The sequence below is a fragment of the Chrysochloris asiatica genome, unplaced genomic scaffold (assembly GCF_000296735.1).
Source record: "Chrysochloris asiatica unplaced genomic scaffold, ChrAsi1.0 scaffold00206, whole genome shotgun sequence".
Taxonomy (NCBI): domain Eukaryota; kingdom Metazoa; phylum Chordata; class Mammalia; order Afrosoricida; family Chrysochloridae; genus Chrysochloris; species Chrysochloris asiatica.
In genome coordinates, this window is record NW_006408724.1 from 4851770 (window position 1) to 4871999 (window position 20230).

A 20230-nucleotide genomic window follows, 5' to 3' on the forward strand; every position below is an offset into this window, starting at 1 on the left:
CTATTTTCAGTATTGTAGATTTGCTTTTCTTTGATTATTTCTATATCCAGGTTGAGTTCTGGGTGATATTATAATAATATTATAATACATGTTCATCTCAGGTTGTTGTCTGTTGCCATTGAGTGTCTGTCTAAAGAATTCCCTTTAGCATTTTGTGTAAGCGTGGTCTGGATTTTTACAAGTTCTTTTAGTTTCTGTTTATTGGGAAATGTCTTCTTTTTGCCATCATATCTGAGGGACAATTTTGCTAGATATATGATTCTTGGTTGACAATTTTTCTTTCAAAGTCTTATATATGTTGTTTCATTGTCGTCTTGTCTGGATGGTTTCTGCTGAGAAATCAGAGCTTAATCTTATTATTTCTCCATATAGGTAACTTCATTTTTCCTGAGCTGCTCTCAGGATTCTTTCTTTGTCTTGATTTTAGGAGAAATGAATTATAATATGTTTTGGTGATTTTCTTTTGGGGTTTATCTTGTTTGATTTCTCCTGATAACCTGTCCAAAGTCTGTGAGATGAATCCCTTAGGAAACCTGATGGGGCGGTTCTCTACTCTGAACTACAGGGCTGCTATGAGGCAGCGGTGAAACACACAGTATAATTAAACTAATTTTTTGCCAGCATCTCCACACCAAACATTCTTCTTAAAGTCAGCACCATCCGTCACCTTCACAATCAGCAGCCTGTATTTGGTCCTTCACATCAGAACTCAGATGTTACCACCTTACGAAGTTTTCTCTCCATCTCTAAGGCTGACTTCAGAAACCAAACCAGTTGGTACTGAGTGGACTCTGACTCATGGCTACTTCACATGTGGGTGCTTCTAACAGTGTTCGACTCTGCTAATACTGCTGACATTGTGCTGCAATTATTTACTCCTTGTCTGTCTTTCCCATTAGCCTTTGAGTTTTCTACGGTCCCTGAATATGGTTTTTTCCCTACTGCCTTTCCAGTGCCTGGTCTCAGAAGGTGCCCAGTACATATTTACAGAATCAAAGACTAATCAATTAACAAATTAAGTAAGTAGATCCATATATAACTAGTATAAAAGGTAAAAAGTCTAGCGTCTTGTAAATCATTCAATTAGATGACATTTAAATGCACATTACCTCCAAGAAATCATGTGTGCATTCGCTTGACTCCTCAATGTTAAATGAATGAAAAAACAGGGAAATAGTATGGTTCTGTGGTGCTGTGAGAATAATGGTGCAATCCAGGTTGTGGTTATAATAATCTGGCCATCCGGGACTCTTCAGATGGCCAAAGGCCTTGTTATATTGTCTGTTGCAATCTTAGAGGAAAAAAGTCATAATCAATGCATGCCTCCAAATCTTTAATGTTCTTTCAATTCAACAGGAATAATTCTAAAAGCTCATGAGAATTTGAACACATTTTATGAATAAGCACTTTCAGCCTCATAGTTTACCTTACACAATCGAGATCCCACGAGGGAAAGTAAATTGTTCACATTAGCAAAAACAGTACAGTGGCTGGTTAACAACAAAGACCCCCATGTGAGATAGGAAATAAGAGCATTCTCCTTGGAAAGTGACTGCTGCATTTTTCTGTTCATACCAAGGAGGAGAGTGGTATTTCCAGCATGACACAAAGGTTCCTCCTCCAAGACATGGTTTTGAATGAAAATTTCTGTCTGTTGAAGTTCTTTAGTGAATTATTTGTGCTCATAAAACTAGCAATTCATTGTTCTTTCCCATTTTTAATAATAATACCAAGACTAGTTTTAGCTGTTTGTTTTAAGGAAAGGCAGCTTTAGTCATCACCAAACTCAAAATGAACATTAAATAAAGTATTCTTTGGAAGTACACTTCTTAATTACAGTAATCGACTAACCCTTTCAGGGATTCTTGGGTTTTAGCAAAATAATTTCTTAAAGTTTAGGATAGTGATTGCCAGGTTTGCTTTGTAAATGTACTGAAAAACACTAAATTTCATACTTTACATGACTGACTTATATGGTATATGAATAATGCAGTAAATATGCAGATTTACACATAGGTGGTGGTGGTGGTGTGCCGTGGAGTCAGTTCCGATTTACAGTGACTCTGCATAGCATTTCTCTGGTAGCGTAGTGGTTATGAACTGGGCTGCTAACGTCAAGGTTGGCAGTTCAAAACTACCAGCTGTTCCACAGGAGAAAGATGAGGTGTTCTGCTCCTGTAAATATTTACAGCCTTGGAAACCCTGTGCAGGGTCACTATGAGTCAGAACCGACTCCACGGTACTTAACAACAACAACAAATCTTAACAGGTGGTAGTTTCCAACTGCTGACCTTATGGTTAGCAGCCCAACTCATAACTACTATGCTACCAGAGCTCCATTTATATATAGGAGGGGGCTTCAAAAAGTTATTGGAAAAATTCTGTTATCTTTTATTTCCATGAACTTTATTAAGCCCCCTTGTATATTACACACACACACACACACACACACATACGTATGCATACACTCACTTAGTTAAATTAGTTGGTAGCTGGAACCAATTCCACAGTACTAACAACAACAACATCATATATCGACACAAACTTTGAAGAATAGGCTGACATTCAAAATATTTTAAGAGTATATTCACCTTGTCTTTTCAAAAATCAGATTTCATAATTTGCTAAATTGGGCCTGGTTCCCAGGGAAGAGCTTCATCTTATATGGTATGCTTTGCTGTTGTTTTAAGTGCTGTTGAATCAGATTCTGACTCATAGCGACCCTGTATAGAGTTTCCAAGGAACAGCTGGTTCAAACTGACTGTGTGGCCCAGTGCTTTATCCTAGAGCACCACACTTAGCAAACCGTAATTTCCTTGGTAGTCAATTCTGACAGTAATTCTAACAATTGCAGTTGTTCTGAATAAACGATGCAACTCAAAGGCTTACCTGCAATCTGATAGGTAAAACCCATTCTAGAGTCTCTGCTAAAAACTTCAGATTTGAACACAACAATTGCCGTACGCATAGAAGAATAAAGTGCTGGAACAGCTGATACATTGCTGCCACAGAACCGGGTTCCTGGATTTCCATGACTCTGAAATGAAGTGGAAACCAAAGCACATTAGTTTTAGCTTCAATAGAGAATAGGTCATAGCAGACATTAAACTACATACAGTAAAACCTGCGAAAGCAGGAACCCATGTCAGGCAGAAACCTGTCTGAGAAGAAACAGTCCAATATTTCCTACTAACTAGAGAGTAATAGAAAAATGGCTACTGTACCCTGTCAAAGACAAAAAATTGGCGAGACCTGGAAAAACAAGGCTGCCCCATCAAGTTCTGACTCTCACAGGTTTCACTGTACAAAACCTGAAACATACCTACTGTCATTGGGCCGAGTGGGCTCATGGTGACTCTGTACACGGTTTCTAAGACTAAATCTTTATGGGAGCAGACAATCTCACCTTTCTCTTGAAGAGTGGCTGGTAGGTTTGAGCTGAAGACCTTTTGGTTAGCAGCCCAATGCTTAACTCACAGCAACACCAAGTGTGGTTTAAATATTCAGCATGGAAACTAATTATAATGTTGAAAGGACTCTATATGGAAGACTTTGCAAGAAGACATAGATTGACATTAAAATTAGCAAATTTCCCACATTCCCTGAGGGGCAGGAGATAGGAAGACCAAGTCTCTGTTGAAACCACAAAACAAGCATTCCCCTACTTCATCCAAGATCCTGGCCCTCTCAGGCCACTTGGTAACTAAGGCCTGGCCATGGAAGCTGTTCAAGTTCACTGCAATTCCTTCTGGGGCATATTCCATATTTCTGAGCTCACAAAATTAATTCCACCTCGACTTCCCCAAACTAGCCCTTGATGTTGTTGTTAAGTGCCATTGAGTGGGTTCAGACTCAGAGTGACCTTGTATAGGGTTTGAGGAGCAGCTGGTGGGTTTGAACCACAAACTGTGCAGTTCAAACTGACCTTGTGGTCCAGTGCTTTCCTACAGCCCCACAACAGGATCCATTAGCAAATCTAACCAGAGCCTTAGGCTCTACTTAGGCACTAGTGGGAATCCCAAAAGGAAGTGACTGACTGGAATCAGGTCCCTGCTTCCCTGTACACCTCTCCACAGAATAGAACCAATATAGTCTGTTGTTAGGTGCAATTGAGATGTTTCTGATTCATCACCACATTATATACGATAGAACAAAATACTGCCTGGTCTTGTGCCATACTCATAATCATCATGTTTGAATCCAGTGTTGTAGCCTGTGTGTCAAATATAGTCACCTGTCAACCTTTTTTAAAAAATAACTTGTTCAAAGGTAAGGCATTTGACATCTCATACTTCCAATTATGCCTGTAATATCTGTCATAACTCTTGGCATTCCAGGGTTCTTACAGATCATCCAATAAACACTAACTTTGCATACCTTAATATCGCTATTCTTCATTACCTACCCCAATGCCAGTTAGACAGACAAATGTTATCATTAACTATAATGTCTTTGTCACATGATTTTCCAGCTCTATTTTCTTCTTCTACTTTTGGATATATTGAACGTCCAAGTTTCTCCCAGACCATCAGTCACCTTCATGTCTTTCTTTCCCTACCTACCCAGCCTGATACCCAGTTTTCTTTCCTGTACTGATTCAGTTGGATGACATTTTTCATTCATGGCAAACACTGGGACTTGTTGTTAGTAAGTGCCATTGAATTGGTTCTGACTCATAGCAACCATGTATAGTTTCCAAGGCTGTAAATCTTAGCAGGAGAAGAAAGCCTCATCTTTCTCCTACAGAGCAGCTGGTGGGCTCTACTTAGTTGAGCAGTATATCTCCTTTTACATTCCAGAGCTTCCATGTGTCCTGTAAACAGCATTCCTGTGCCCAACTGGGTGTCCTTCCATGACTCCCACTGTCTCAGCTTCACAAAGCAAGGGAGAATTGAAAGAGCTTTAACCGTTTGTCCTACTTGGCTCCAAGTTCTTTTAGTAGTGGTTCCCCTGGGGAACAGAAGTTCTCAACATGAAAACTACGACTCATGGAATGATGACCCAGCACCTTGGTCACCATGGAAACCTACGATTTATCTTAGCATTTATGTTTTGGACAAAACTAAGCAATTTGGGTGTCTTCTCATCTGCCAGAGTTTTCTAGACTTCCACATAGGAGTCAACCCACCAAGACTTATGTGTGAATCAGGATCTCTGAAGTTACAGTGAGGGGTAACTTGAACCCTCAGAAGGTAATAGATTGGACTCTATTATTTCCAATACACAGGGGATTGATCAAAACACTCTTGGATGAACTGGGGCAGATTCCCCAAACTGCAGGGACAAAATCCAGTTAAGTTGGTGTTCACCAGGTATCCAACCTCTGGTCATGACTCTTCCAATTTATAGATTTTTCCCTGGATAATTGCATTACTCTCATCATTCAAGTACCTACCTGAATGGTGACGACATCCACATTTTCAGGTCTTCTGTCAACATTACAATTTTATAACCAACATCTCATTACATGGGCACTTAATACTCACCATCTCAAAACAGCCTCTTCTCTCTTTCTGTCATGCATCCCACATATCTGCTCCCATTGGTCTGGTGCCAAATAACCTCCTTCCTAATCTCTATGTGTCCCTCGCTGACTTTAATTCTTCCTATACACAGATCTGATGAGCTATACACATATTTGTCAAAGCATGATCCATGGAGCACTAATGTTAGAATCCTAGAGATGCTCACCAAAAATGTGAGGGGGCTTCCAAAAGTTCATGGGGAAATTCCACTGTCTCTTCATTCCATTTTTGCATGAATTCTTTGAACCAGCCTGGCATTAGTGGCTCAGCCTTGGGGGACTCAAGCTCTGTGGGTGTGGCTCAGGGACCTGCACTTTTAACAAGACACCCAGGTGACTCTTATGTACACAAAAGTTTGAGAGCATCTGACTTACAGGAACTAGCCTGAGGTCCTTAACATGTATGTATGGAGGGTTTATATAGACCTAAAAATGTATTCAACTGGAAAGAACTTTGAGAATTTATTTACTCATGCACTCAGTATTTTAAGTGCTTTCCAAATACTAGTGAAAAGGTCATTAGGTGTGGCTGTCACTCATGCTGTAATTATTACCTCTGGGGAGTCCCGAAACTCCAAGTAATTCTGTGAGCAGTCTTGTGAGTAAAGCTGTAATGTTGTCACTGTTATCTTGACCTGTTGATGAGGAGGAGCTTCAATAACCCAAGTACACATGTCAAATGGAACATCTGGGCTTGATGAGTTTGGAGACAAGAAACTTTTTGGGGATGAAGTTGCATTATAGGTTCCCCCACAAGGCACTGAGGAGATAAAGAAAAAAGACCAGCTTGTAAGACCTTTTACTCATGTCTTATCAGACAAACAAAGTGTCTGCTTTCTCTATCCTCCCTCCCAGACCAAAGAAACTATATTTGCATCATTCTGTTAATGAAAGGATGTTATCTGAGTACATGTTCTTTACTAAGAATCACAGAAAGTTTGTATCATGGATTAAACAGAGTAATTAACATGGAATTTAGTAACTGGCATTATGTTCCATAATTAATAATGAACTTAGTAGTTAACATGGAGCATGAATTTCATAATGTACAGAAATACTTCAAATTACTTACTGTCCACAATGGTGTATGTAGCATTAAATCCTTCTCTTTCTACAGTTAAGTCGCTGACAAACTGAATCGTAAGGAAGTTGCCGGAAGAGGTAAAAGGAGCAGGTACAGTGGAACCACAAAAGGTTCCAGCCAAGTTGGCATTTTCACTATCCCCATCATACAGCTGGAAAGAAAATAGCTCGTTAGTTCTCTTATTCACAATGAAGGTTCTCATTGTGCACTAAATTGTGAAGTCAGAATAGGTCATGATTAAGAATCATCACATTGATGTTCTTAGAGTTGTTGTAATTTAGAAACAGAATTGGTATTGAATTGATTTTATTATAACAAGATTTCCTAGTAAAAACCTGGCATGACGCCTACCTTTTTTCTCCTCAGTGGGAAAGCAATATATGATTTTTAAAAAACGTGTCATTTGAGTTGGTAAGTTTATTGTTCCTACTTTTAAAATGTATTCAGAATGTGACTACCTTTCCCTCCTTCTAACTCCCACCTAATCCACACCACCATAGTCTCTACCCCGGATCATCATGGCAGCCTCCTTCTGGAGCTCCCTGATGCTGGTCCTCCCCCACTTTCTCTGTTCATAATGTATCAGGTACAAGTTCCTGTTAAATCGTAAATCAGACTAAATTACTGCTATACTAAGGAGCATAGTGGGTTATGCATTGGATTATGCATTGGGTTGATAAACTGCAAAGTCAGCAGCTCTAATCTAATCAAGGTCAGCAGCCACTCTTCCAGAGAAAGATGAGGTTTTTTGCTCTTTTTGATAGATTTACAGCCTTGGAAACCCTATATGAGGTCACTATGAGTTGAAGTCGCCTTCATGGCATACAACCTCCACTATAAGAAACTCTTTATTGCTTCCCATCCATTCAGTATCAAAACCCAAACCATTTTATTCAAAGCCAGAGAGATTCTGCTCTCCACTCCCCCCTCCCCCCCGCCTCAGGTTTATGATATCATTTTTTAGGTCTCCCCCCTTTTCACTTTGCTCATTGAACAAACCAGGCCAGTTCCATGGCCAATGCATTCACTGTTCTATTGACCTGGAACACAGTTTCCCTTCTATATAATATAATGAGCTTCTATATACATAATCACTAAGGGTCAGAATCGACTCGACCTCGATGGCACATAACAACATATACATATACATAATATTTTGTGTACAGTCTTCTCTGGTGAGAATGCAAATTCCATGAGAGCACATATTGTTGTCTGTTCTGTTTACTCTGATGTTATCACTTTTTAGAAGAGTGTCTGGCACATTAAAGTCACTCAATAAATATTTCATAAGTGAATAAGTGCTTTGATTCCACTCTCCCCAAGTCATTATCTCAATAAATGGCTCAATCTTAGCAGGTTAGAAATCCGTGATTTATTTCTCTAATTCCCACATTCATTCTACTCTACCTTCCAAATTTATCCTAATGGTTCCATCCCTGTTGATCCCATAATCACTCAATTCCAACTCATATAGGGTTTCCAAGACTGTAAATCTTTATGAGGACAGACATAAAGATTTATGGTTCATCTTTCTCCCAAGGAATAGCTGCAGGGTTTGAACCTTTGACCTTAAGGTTAGCAGCTCAACAACTAATCAACAGCACCACCAGGGCTCCTTTTACTATCACAGCATCTTCCTAATAGATTTATCTACATCTCCAGAACTTCCTGTGTGCTTGCACACTTATATTACACGATGCCTCATGCTCTGCCTAAGCTCCTCAGCAGATCCCAGCTCACTGAAAATTAAACCCACACACGCTACATGGTCTGCCAGTCCCTACCTGATCTGACCTCTGCCTCCCCTCAGAACACTCTCCATTCACCTGGACACTGCCCTTTCTGTGGCAATTGCACTTGCTACTATTGCAATCCAGAAGACTCCTTGTTCTAAACAGTTGTCACCTTCTTGGCATGGGATCCTAGCTCAGCCTTATAGAGGGCAGCCACAGCTAATGTGGCCTTCCGGCATTGGCATCCTGTTTCGTTTTCTGATTACAATTGTCAAGTATTGTAAGGATTGCTTATTTCATTAAATTTCTTTTTTTGCATGTACGTATGTACCACAGATGGGGAAAGACTGTGACTTATTCACTTCTGTGTCACTAGCCCATGGCATGATTCCCACACATATAGTAACTTTAAAAATTATTATGGTTTGCATGAAAGTTTACAAAGCACATTAGTTTCCTATTTAATAATTTATGCATTTTGTTTCACGACATAAATTGTATTCTCCTGAATGTAACAGCACTCTTCCCTGTTTCCTTCTGTCCTTCTTTCCTGTACCTCCTACCTTCCATGCTTTGTTTTGGGGAAATGCTGCTCTTTTGGTCTTCTAAGGCTGAAGGTTCTGGGGAGCATGTTATTACAGGTGCTATTGTTCATTTTTCAGGACCGCCTATTGTATGGCTGAATGAGGTTCCCCTGGGGTAGGTTTAGTCCCAGGGCCATACTCTCAGAGGTCCTGCCAGTTTCTAGCAGATCAGTAAGTCTGGACATTTTCATCATTTTGAATTTTGTTCTATATTTTTTTGTCTACTCTATTCAGGATTTTGTACTGTGTTTCTGGCCAGAGAGATCAGTACTGGTATCCAGGCTCCATCTAGTTCTTCATGTCTCAGGTTGTGGAAGCTGTGGTTTGTGGGCTCTAATATTCATTTGGGCTCATTGTTTCCTTAAGTCTTTGATGGTCTTCACTCTTCTTTGTCCCAGATGAGGAGAAACTAAGTTGCACTCTGGTAGTGTGGTTGTTACCAATCAGGCTGCTAACCTCAGGGTCAGCAGTACAAAACTACCAGCTGTTCCATGGGAGAAAGATGAGGCTTTCTGCTTCCATAAAGATTTATAGCCTCGGAAACCCTGTTCAGGGTCGCTATGAGTTGGAACCGACTCCACGACACATAACAACAACAATGTAGGACATTATCATTGTGGACGAATATAGGAGTTTTTGATGAACGCTTGGTGAAATAATGGATGCCTGTATTCCATTCAAACCATCAATAAAAAACAGATTTTCTAGATGAGAAATCATCATTTTATTTCTAAAACAAGGACCTCTAATTAAAAGAGTTCCAAACAATAAGTTTATATCAAACTAAAACACAATTTTTTTAAATATCACTAGATGGCACTCTCTTTCCTACTTAAAACCAAAAACCACACTAACTGCCTTGGAGTGTAATTCTGAATTACAGCACCCCGAGGCTGCAAATCTTTGCTGTAGTTAAGTGCTTGAGTCCATTCTGACTCATAGGAACCCTCTATAGGACTTCTGAGGAACAGCTAGTGGGTTTGAACTGTTGACCTTGTGGTTCGAAGTCCAGTGCTGGTCCTGTAGTACCACATCAGGAGTCCTGTAAATCTCTGTTGTTGTTAAGTGCTGTTGAGTGGGTTCTGACTCATAGTGACCCGGTATCGGGCTTCCAAGGAACAGCTGGTGAGTTTGAACCACTGACCTTGTGGTTCAAACTGACCTTGCGGTCCAGTGCTGTATCTCACAGCACCAGGGGAGCGGAAAGCCTCTTCCTTTTCAGGCAGAGTAGCTGGTGGATTTGAACTGCCAATGGAGCTTTAGTAGCAGAAGTGGTTCAAGTGCTCAGCTACTAACTGAAAGGTCTTCCCTTCAAATCCATCAGCTGCTCTGTGCCTGTAGGGTTGCTATGAGTCCAAATCAACTCGAAGGCAACAGTCAGTAAAGTTACAGCCAGAAGAGGCTGGAGCTCAGCAATTTAACCCGCTCGTTTAACAGAACAGTACATTCGCCATGTGCCAAGATTTAGGTATTGCACTTTTCTTCCTAGTAAGCAAATTGGAATTTTATTATAATCACTGTTGTCTTTATTATGACATTATTTCATTCTGCATATGATGTGCCAAGTCTTTATGCTATGTCTTAGGTCCTACATGGATACAAAGGGCACTCTCCATATTTTCAAGATGTTAATGGATTCCTGTGTGGTGGTGGGAGCTCTATTAACATACAGAGAGCCCTAATGGCACTGTAGTTAAGTGTTTGACCACTAACCAAAAGGCCTGCTATTCAGTGGAAGAATGATTTGATAATCTGCTTTGGTAAAGATTTGCAGCCTTGGAAACCCTACTGGGTGGGCAGTGTTACTTTGAACTGGAAATGACTCAACGGTAATGGTAGTGAAAGTGGAAATATACACGTATATATGCATGACCACATGTCTCTCAATTTGTTGCACTGTGGTGGCTTCTGTACCGCTGTGATGCTGGAAGTATTTTCAATATCAGCAGTGTCACCCATGGTAGAGAGGTTTCAAGAGAGCTTCCAGACTAAGACAAACTAGGAAGAAGGAGAAGCAGACTCTTCTAAATGTCTGTTTTTGATTTTAAGTGTCAAAGAACCTATTCTGACTCAACTCATAGTGCCTCTGTATAGGATTTCTGGGGCGAGGCTAGTAATCTTGTGGTTAGCAGTCCAGTGCTTATCTTATAGCGTCATACCAGTACTTCAGTCACTGAAAACCTTAAGGAAAGCAGCAGAGCATTGTCATATACAGTGCTGAAAGATGAGTCCTTCAGGTTGGAAGTCACTCAAAATATGACAGGGGAAGAGATGCCTCCTCAAAGTACAGTTGACCATAATAACATGAATGAAGCAAAACCTGCAGGACCTTCCTTTGCTGATGTGGTGGTGGTGGTATGCTGTGGAGTCAGTTCCAACTCTTAGAGACCCTGTATAGGGTTTCCAAGGCTATAAATCTTTGTGGGAGCAGAAAGCCTCATCTTTCTCCCATGGAACAGCTGGTAGTTTCAAACTGCTGACCTTGAGGTTAACAGGAGACTCATAGCCACTATGATTAGAAATAACTACAGACATCCATTAATAACTGGAAGGTGGAATGCAGGAAATATGATTCTAGAAAAACTGGAAGTCATCAAAAATGAAATAGAACACATAATGATTAATATCCCAGGCATCAGTGAGTTGAAATGGAATGATATTGGCCATTTTGAATCAGACAATCCTAAGGTTTACTTTACTGGGAATGAAAAATAGAAGAGGAATATGTTACATTCATCATCAAAAGAACATTTCAACATCTGTGTTGCAATACAATGTTGTCTGTGATAGGATAATATCCATAAACTAAAAGGAAGACTAGTTAATAACCAATATTATTCAAATGTATGCACCAACCTCTAAAGCCAGTGATGATGAAACTGAAGAATTCTATCAACTCCTTCAGTCTGAAATTGACCAAACATGGAATCAAAATGTATTGATAATAACTGGGGATTGGAATGAAAATGTTGGAAACAAAGTGGAAGGATCAGGAGATGGAAAATATGGCCTTGGTGATAGAAAAGATGCTGGAGATCACATTTTGCAAAACCGATGATTTACTCATTGCAAATACCTTTTCGGAACAACATAAAAGATGACTATACTCATGGACCTCACCAGATGGAAAACCTAGAAATCAAACTGAGTACATCTTGGAGATACAGAGGAAAGCCCCATATCAACAGGGATAGACCATCAATTGTTTATACGTAAGTTTAGGTGGAAGATGAAGAAAAATTTTAAAAGTCAATGAGAGCCAAGGTATGACATTAACTACATCCCATCTGAATTTAGAGATCATCTCAAGAACAGATTCAGGTATTAGATACTAATCACCAAAGAGCAAAAAAGTTGTGAGATGACATCAACATCATACATAAAGAAAGGAAAAGGTCATTAAAAAGCAGGAAAGAAATTAAAGGTCAAAAGCAACTCTGAAGATTGTTCTCCAGCATACAGATGCCAAAGCAAATGGAAGAAATGAGGAAGTCAAAGAGCTGAACAGAAAATTCCAAAGGGCAGATATAAAAGACAAAGTATTATAAAGAAATGTACAAAGACCAAGAAATAGAAAGCTGAAAGGGAAGAATATGTTGGACATTTCCCAAGCTGAGAGAACTAAAGAAAAGTCTCAAGCTTTGATTTGCAGTATTGAAGAATTCTGTGGACAAAATGGAGTTCTGGTGTGGTGCTGTGGGTTAACGTGCTGGACTGCAAAGTCAGTTTGAAGTGCAAGGTTGGTGTTCAAGCTCACCAGTTGCTCCTCAGAAATCCTATACAGGGTTGCTATGGGTCACAACTGACTCGATGGCATTTAACAACAACAACAACATGGACAAACTATTGAACTATGCAGAAAACATTGAATGAAGATGGAACCAATACAAAGAGTCACTGTACCATAAAGAGTTGGTTGTTGCTCAACCATTTCATGATCAAGTATCAATGGTATTGATGGAAGAAGTCCAAGATGCAATGAAGCCTTTGACAAAGAACAAGACTCCCACAATTGACTGAATACATATTGAAATCTTTCAACGAACATGCAGTGCCAGAAGTACACACTCATTTATGCCAAGAAATGTGGAAGACAGCTACCTGACTAACTGATTGAAAGAGATGCATATTTTTGCCCACTGTAAAGAGAGGTGACATAACACAATGTGGAAATCATCCACCAATATCATTAATATCAAATGCAAGTAAAATTCTGCTGAAGATGATTTAAAAATGATTGCAACAGTATATCTAAAGAAAACTGCTAAAAATTCAAGCTGGATTTGAAGAAGGAATGGAACAAGGGATATATATCATCGCTGACATCAGATGGATTTTGGCTGAAAGCAAAGAATACCAGAAAGGTGTTTTTTTGTGCTTTATTTACTATGCAAATGTTTTTAATTGTGTGGATCATGACAAACTATGGATAACATTTCAAAGAATGGGTATTTCAGAACACTTACTTATAAGGAACCTGTTCATATATCAAGAGACAGTTGTACCTGTTCATATATCAACAGAACAAAGAGAACTGAATGGTTTAAATCAGAAAAGGTGTGTTCCAGGGTTATATCCTTTCACCATACTTATTGAATCTTTATGCTGAGCAAATAATTCGAGAGGCTGGATTATACGAAGAAGAACATGGCATCAGGATTGGATTAACAACCTGTGATAGGCACTTGATACAACCTTGCTTGGCTCCACAATCAACACTCATGGGAGCAGCACTCAAGAAATCAAAGCGATACTGTATTTGGCAAATCTTCTACAGAAGACCTTATTAAAGTGTTCAAGAACAAAGATAACAGTTTGGGAACTAAAGTACACTTGAACCAAGCCATGGTATTTTCAGTAGCCTCATATTTCCTGTGAAAGTGGGACAATGAATAAGGCAGGCCATAGAAGCATTGATGCATTTGAGATATGGTGTTGGAGAACAATATTGAAAGTGCCATGAACTGCCAGAAGAACAAACAATTCTGTGTTGGAAGAAGTACAGCCAGAAAGCTCATTAGAACCCAGAAGGGAGAAACTTTATCTCTTAGACTTTGGACATGCAGCAGCAATGGACTCAAAGGAAAAAAACAATTGTGAGGATGGTACAGGACTGGGCAGTATTTTGTTCTGTTTTGCATAATGTCATTATGAGTCAATCATTATATTGTTGTTGGCTGTTAGTTTGTTTTGTACCTCAATGCTTTTTTCAGTGCTTGGAACAGTGTGTGGGATATTACTGAAATGAACATTTATTGACTGAATGCATGAATGAATAGATGTTACTTCATAAAGGTAGGAACTGTATGCCTTGATAGGTTTTTGATTTCATATGATTTCCTACTAGTTGGAGGGATAGAGGACCCTTCCTTCTAGTAGCTGACCACAGACCAGAACCTAATGGTTCTCAAAGGGGATAATATAATCCCTAGGGAACATTACAAAGGAGCTCTGGTAGCATAGTGGTTACGAGTCGGGCTACTAATCTCAAGGTCAGCAGTTCAAAACTACCAGCAGTTCCACAGGAGAATGATGAGGCTTTCTGCTCCTGTAAAGATTTATAGCCTCAGAAACCTTATGCAGGGTCACTATGAGTTGGAACTGACTCCATAGCACATAACCACTACCACCATCAGGGAATAATACAATCCATGTATTGAAAGTCTTTAAAAAGTGTGGTGTTTTTTGGGTCATCACAATGATTTGAGGATTATAACTGGCATTTATTTAGTGGGTTAGAAGCCACATTACAGAATCCAATTCTACACAGTTCTGCATATGGAAAACTTATTCTATGTCCTACCTAAATTTAGAATGCTCTGCCAGACATTCTTATTAAAAAAATGTTTTATCACAAAACCTAAATCTATTTTATAAACACAAAATACATTTGCACAGTTTTAATAAACACAGATTTCCAGGAATACATTTACTTTGATACATAATGCTCTTTGGAACAATACCTGACTACATATACCTCCATGGCCCCAGGCCCTGTAAAGCATATTATATTTTTACCAATCTACAAGATGCTCTCTGGTAGTGTAGTAGTTACGAATCAGGCTGCTAATCTCACGGTCAGCAGTTTGAAACTACCAGCTGTTCCGTGGGAGAAAGATAAGGCTTTCTGCTCCCGTAAAGATTTACAGCCTCGGAAACCATGTACAGGGGTCACTTTGAGTAGGAACCGACTCCAAGGCACTTAACAACAGCAACAACAATAGCTCATAATAACAAATGTCACAATTTGTGACACACATGAAAACAATATTACTATTTTTACTGTATTATTATGTTCAAGATGTTTTAGTGTATTTTGAAGTGCTTCTTTAGTGTTTTTTATGCATAGAAAGGTACACTTTGTACTATATACTGAGACAGACATTTGACTAATTAATGTTAGATATGAGCCATACCTAACAATTCCAACTTATGTACAAATTGGACTTAATGGCAGATCTAGGAATGGTACACATTCATAATCTGGTGACCATCTCTATATAATTTGGTGTTTGCACAATGACCAAATCACATAATGTTCCAGCTCGTGGACATACTGTGGATGGTAAGTGATACATGACTATACCTTTTTTTCATTCAGAACAATTTGAGTATCAAACCATTTTAGAAATTTATGTTATACAGATGGTGATACTGCTGTTGGCATTTGAGTTGTGAATACAACTTATCTATATTATTCTAAATTTGGACTTTCACGTCTACCAGCTCAATGACATTTAACAATAACAACAACAACAACATCTAGCATGCATGAGTCCATGTAGTAGTGGAAATTTTAACTACAAGTGACTTAGTACAGTTGTGTCTGAATATTTACATATTTTAATATGCACAATTTTATGCATTTTTCTTTTTATGTCATACAGTACATCACATGTACATCCTTAAAATTATATATATGACAGGTTTTATTGTAGACGATTTCACTCTAGAAGGTAAATGAAGAATTATAAGATGTCAATGGTAAAAAGGGTCACTAGGTTAGACTGAGTTGAGGAAAAGTTGGAAAATGTTGGGAAGGGTCATATTTCTAGTAGGGGAACATTAGCGCCACATTCCTGATCCCTCCTTGACACCTCACTCACTATAGGAGTGACAAAGCTGACTGTGAAGCTGGTGTTAGAAATCTGGGTATCTATTAGGTAGTTCACAGTCTCTCAGAGGAAGCAAGCTTTTGAGATGTTCCTCCAAATTTTGTGGAGGAAGTTTCTTCTTCTGTAGATTATCAAATCATACTCATACAAACAGATCTTGAGAATAAGTCCATTTACAAATGGGAGTAAACTTCCATTTATTTTTTAAAACCCAATGAAATTTTCTCTTCTAGGAAGCATTTCCTGAGCCCAAAATGGACAATTATACTGCTTGAGGACTAAGGTGCATCTGACCCAAGCCATGGTATTTTCAATAACCTCACATGGATGCGAAAGCTGGACAGTGAATAAGGAAGATCGTAGAAGAATTGATGCCTTTGAGTTGTGGTGTTGGAGGAGAATACTGAAAGTGCCATGGACTGCCAAAAGAACCAATAGATCTGTTTTGGAAGAAGTGCAGCCAGAGTGCTCCTTGGAGGCCAGGATGGCTAAGCTTCGTCTCTCATACTTTGGACATATTGTCAGGAAGGAACAGTTGCTGGAGAAGGATGTCATGCTGGGTAAGATAGAGGGTCAGAGAAAAAAAGGAAGACCCCCTATGAGATGGATCAGCCAGATGGCATCATTGATGGCGTCAAGTGTGACAGTGGTAGTGAGGTTGGCCCAGGATCGGACATTGTTTCGTTCTGCTGTGCATGGGGTCACTATGAGTCAGTTCTGATTCGATGGCACCTACGACAACAACTGCTTTATTATTCTATGTTGCTCATATTTATCCTTCTTGTCATGTAGCATAATTTATGTGCTTGCATGTCAATCTCCTCCATAGTACTGACAAGTCCTTGAGGGATTATACCTTTAACTCTCCACATGCCCAGTGCCAGGTACAATGCCTGGCACATAATAATGCCAAATAACTCATTATGGGATAGGGTAAGTGGCATTAATTTCAATAGCAACTGCTCCATGAAATACAATTAAAAAATGATTGCAATATCATTATAAATGATTAATAGAATTGTCATGCTTTTTTACTTGTAGAATTTAATTACAAAAAATTAGGTTTTCTGAAAGTAAGTTGATTACAACATCTAAGAAACAATCAGAAAGGTCCAAAAGTCCTTTTATCACTGGGGATCTCTTTATAAAAATACTTCCAAGATTCTCATTCTAAGGACTATTCTTGGACTTGCCAGTTTAGAATTTGGAAAGTGGCCAATTCTGGGAAATTATTTTCCCAGAATGGAAAACAAAGAGTAAATTTGAACAGAATTTCCTTGAAAAAGGATATTTTATTCTGAAATTAGAAAGCAACTTCTTGTTTCTGATACTGCTATTCCTGTCCTGAACACCTAGAGAAAATCTAGAATATTACTAGTTACTTTGATGACATTATCAAGTCACACTCATAAAAATGGATCTTGATAGTAAATCCAATCACCCTGTCTTCTAGCATGACCTTAACCAAAACATCTTTCAAGAATATAAACATATAATTATGTACATATAAAATTTTAAATGTAAACATTTTAAGAAAAGAAAATTCCATAGCTTCTATGCCCAAGTAGAACTACTCTAAAGAAATAAAGGAAAGTAAATTTGATTACAAATTATGTGTCAGGAACAGTGCTAAACACTCTACTATATAGTATCTTTACCCTAAAAAGAGCTACGCTAGGTACATACTATGATGTGAGCTTACTTTTTTTTTAATAAATACAGTGAGAAAGATTCAGGGAAATTGGGAAATTTATCTGGTGGCAAAATTGAGGTTGAATTCCCAAACTGCCTGTCTCTAAAGTTTATTACTTTCCTATGAGAACAAGGTAGCTCTTGAATGGTCCTGGCATTTTGGTTTCGTTTTAGAAAAGAAGAATTCAACCTGACTTGACATACCTCCTTATCTCTAGTCTTTCATGAACTTCCTTTAATTTGGCCTTTGTCCCTCTACTTTATTAAAAATGGTTGCCAATCAGTATAATGAGTTTTTCTTGGTCTTAACCTTTCTTGGACTAGAATTTACAATTTAATAGCATTGACCACCAACCCTTCAATCATACAAAGATTCTTTGTAAAGGAATCTTTCCCTGACTTCATTAGTATGCAATTCCTGGTTTCTCACTTTTTTATTTTTTTTTTTTCCATGACTTGTTTCTACCTCTTTCTCTCACTCCTTTGTCCTTTTCAACTACTTCACATCTGATCTTTCCTGGAGTTGAGCAAAGGCATAGCCTTTTAAGTGAATAATCTCTCTCTCAAAGAATGCCTTCAGTATGGATTGCATCTCAGTGTAAAGAAAACAAAACTCTGCACCACTGCACCAATAAACAACATTCTTATCAATGGAGAAAAGATACAAGTTGTCAAAGACTTCATTTTTCTTGGATCAACCATCAACACTCATGGAAGCAGTAGTCAAGAAATCAAACGAAGTATTGCATTAGGCAAATCTGATGCACAAGACCTTTTTTAAGTGTTGAAGAGCAAAGATGTCATCTTGAGGACTAAAGTACACATGACCCAAACCATAGTATTTTCAATAACCTCATATGCATGTGAAAGCATGTGAAAACGGAAGACTGTAGAAGAATTGATGCATTTGAGTTATGGCGTTGGAGGAGAATATTGAAAGTACCATGGGGTGCCAAAAGAACCAAGAAGTGCAGCCAGAGTGCTCCTTGGAGGCCTAATACTTTGGACATATTGTCAGGAGGGACCAATCACTAGAGAGGAATATCATGTTTGGTAAGGTGGAGGGTCAGAGAAAAAGAGGAAGACCCCCGGCCAGGTGAATTGGCAAAGTGTCAGCATCAATGGGCTCACATGTGGCAACAATTGTGCAGTTAGCCCAGGACCGGGCAGTATTTCATTCTGTGATGCATAGGGTCACTATAAGTCAGTACCGACTTGATGGCACCTAAAAACAGCAACACCAAAGAATGCTCTGTTTCTCCTCATTTAAGCAACACCCTTTTGTTGTCTCCTCTTTGTGTGGTGCTTCCTTCCATTTCATTTTCTACCCATTAACTGCGTTGCTATCACCAGCATTGGTCCAATTCCTTACAAAACCAAGGCTTCCTCCTTATAACACTGCTATTCTTCTGCACGTCTAGATTTGGCACTTTTTACCATAAAAATATCAGACAGTAGATAATGAAATGTTCTAATGTGTGCTCTGCTCCATCTACAGCTTTTCCTTCCTTTTTATTTAAAACCCATTACTGACAATTTCTTGACAATAAGAGTTTATCTGGCACTGGTGTTGCTATCATCTTCACTTCACTGGGAGACCATCTTACCTACAAGGAAGCTCTCATTCGGGGGTCTAGCTCCAGACCTGCCTCTCCCATTCCTCCCTGAATGCTGATTCCTGATTAATCTCCCTTAAGCATTGCTTTTATTATGTTATCATTGGAAAACATTCAAATATCCCTTATCTCCAACTGCATAATTCATTAACTTGACTTTCTAGATCCTTTGTAGATTGGCTATTTCTCTGTAGGTTGGGTATTTTACCTCTTGCTACTTTTTAGCAACACAGATATATCCTGCTTTTTGAAAGTTTGCTTTATGCCGCATCACTTTTACAAAAGACCTACATTAGTACTGTTTTCACTAACTGAAAGAAATCCAAGAAGAGTATTGCCTTTATAAAGAAAGACAAAGAATGAAATTAGTGCTCAGCATCTGCTTTGCAGTGAGGCAGTGTGTACCATGAGCATCAAGCCATCAAGTAGCGAGAGAGGTATTGCTATGCTCCTCCTTTGGAAACACATTCACCATCTCAGCATCAAATTGCCACATCTTTGAACTGTCTATGAACACAATATGTGATTGTTATTTTAGGTTTAACATGTCCTTTGTTATGATCAGGTAGGTTATTTTTTTAAGTCTGGGAATGCTCAAAAAAGTTTAATTATTTTATATAAATTAATGAGAATTGTTTTTTCGTCTTGTCATTTGACTTATGAAAAGTTTCATAGGAATTCTCTACTTTAAATAGTGGGGGAAACCTGTGTTCTGCTCCAATAGTCACCCTCTTCACTCTTTCAAGAACATGCCCATTAAAACTTATGCTTTTTGTTGTTGTTGTTTTTAATGTTTACCTTGAGTAGGATGTCTTCTCTCTTGACTTGAATAAGTTCTCTTTTACTTTATGAAGACTTGAATATCAGTTTTACTGCTATTTT

General features: G+C 38.7%; 1 protein-coding gene across 1 annotated transcript in view; it reads right to left on the bottom strand.

Annotated features, from left to right (window-relative positions):
• Positions 1-20230, bottom strand: part of CUBN (cubilin (intrinsic factor-cobalamin receptor)) — a 384343-nt gene that overhangs the window by 9783 nt on the left and 354330 nt on the right. Inside the window, exons 61-64 of the mRNA XM_006872611.1 lie at positions 6597-6759; positions 6079-6284; positions 2890-3037; positions 1110-1291 (exon numbers count right to left, since the gene is read on the bottom strand). Coding sequence (XP_006872673.1) covers positions 1110-1291; positions 2890-3037; positions 6079-6284; positions 6597-6759 — 699 coding nt within the window. The remainder of the gene's footprint in view (positions 1-1109; positions 1292-2889; positions 3038-6078; positions 6285-6596; positions 6760-20230) is intronic.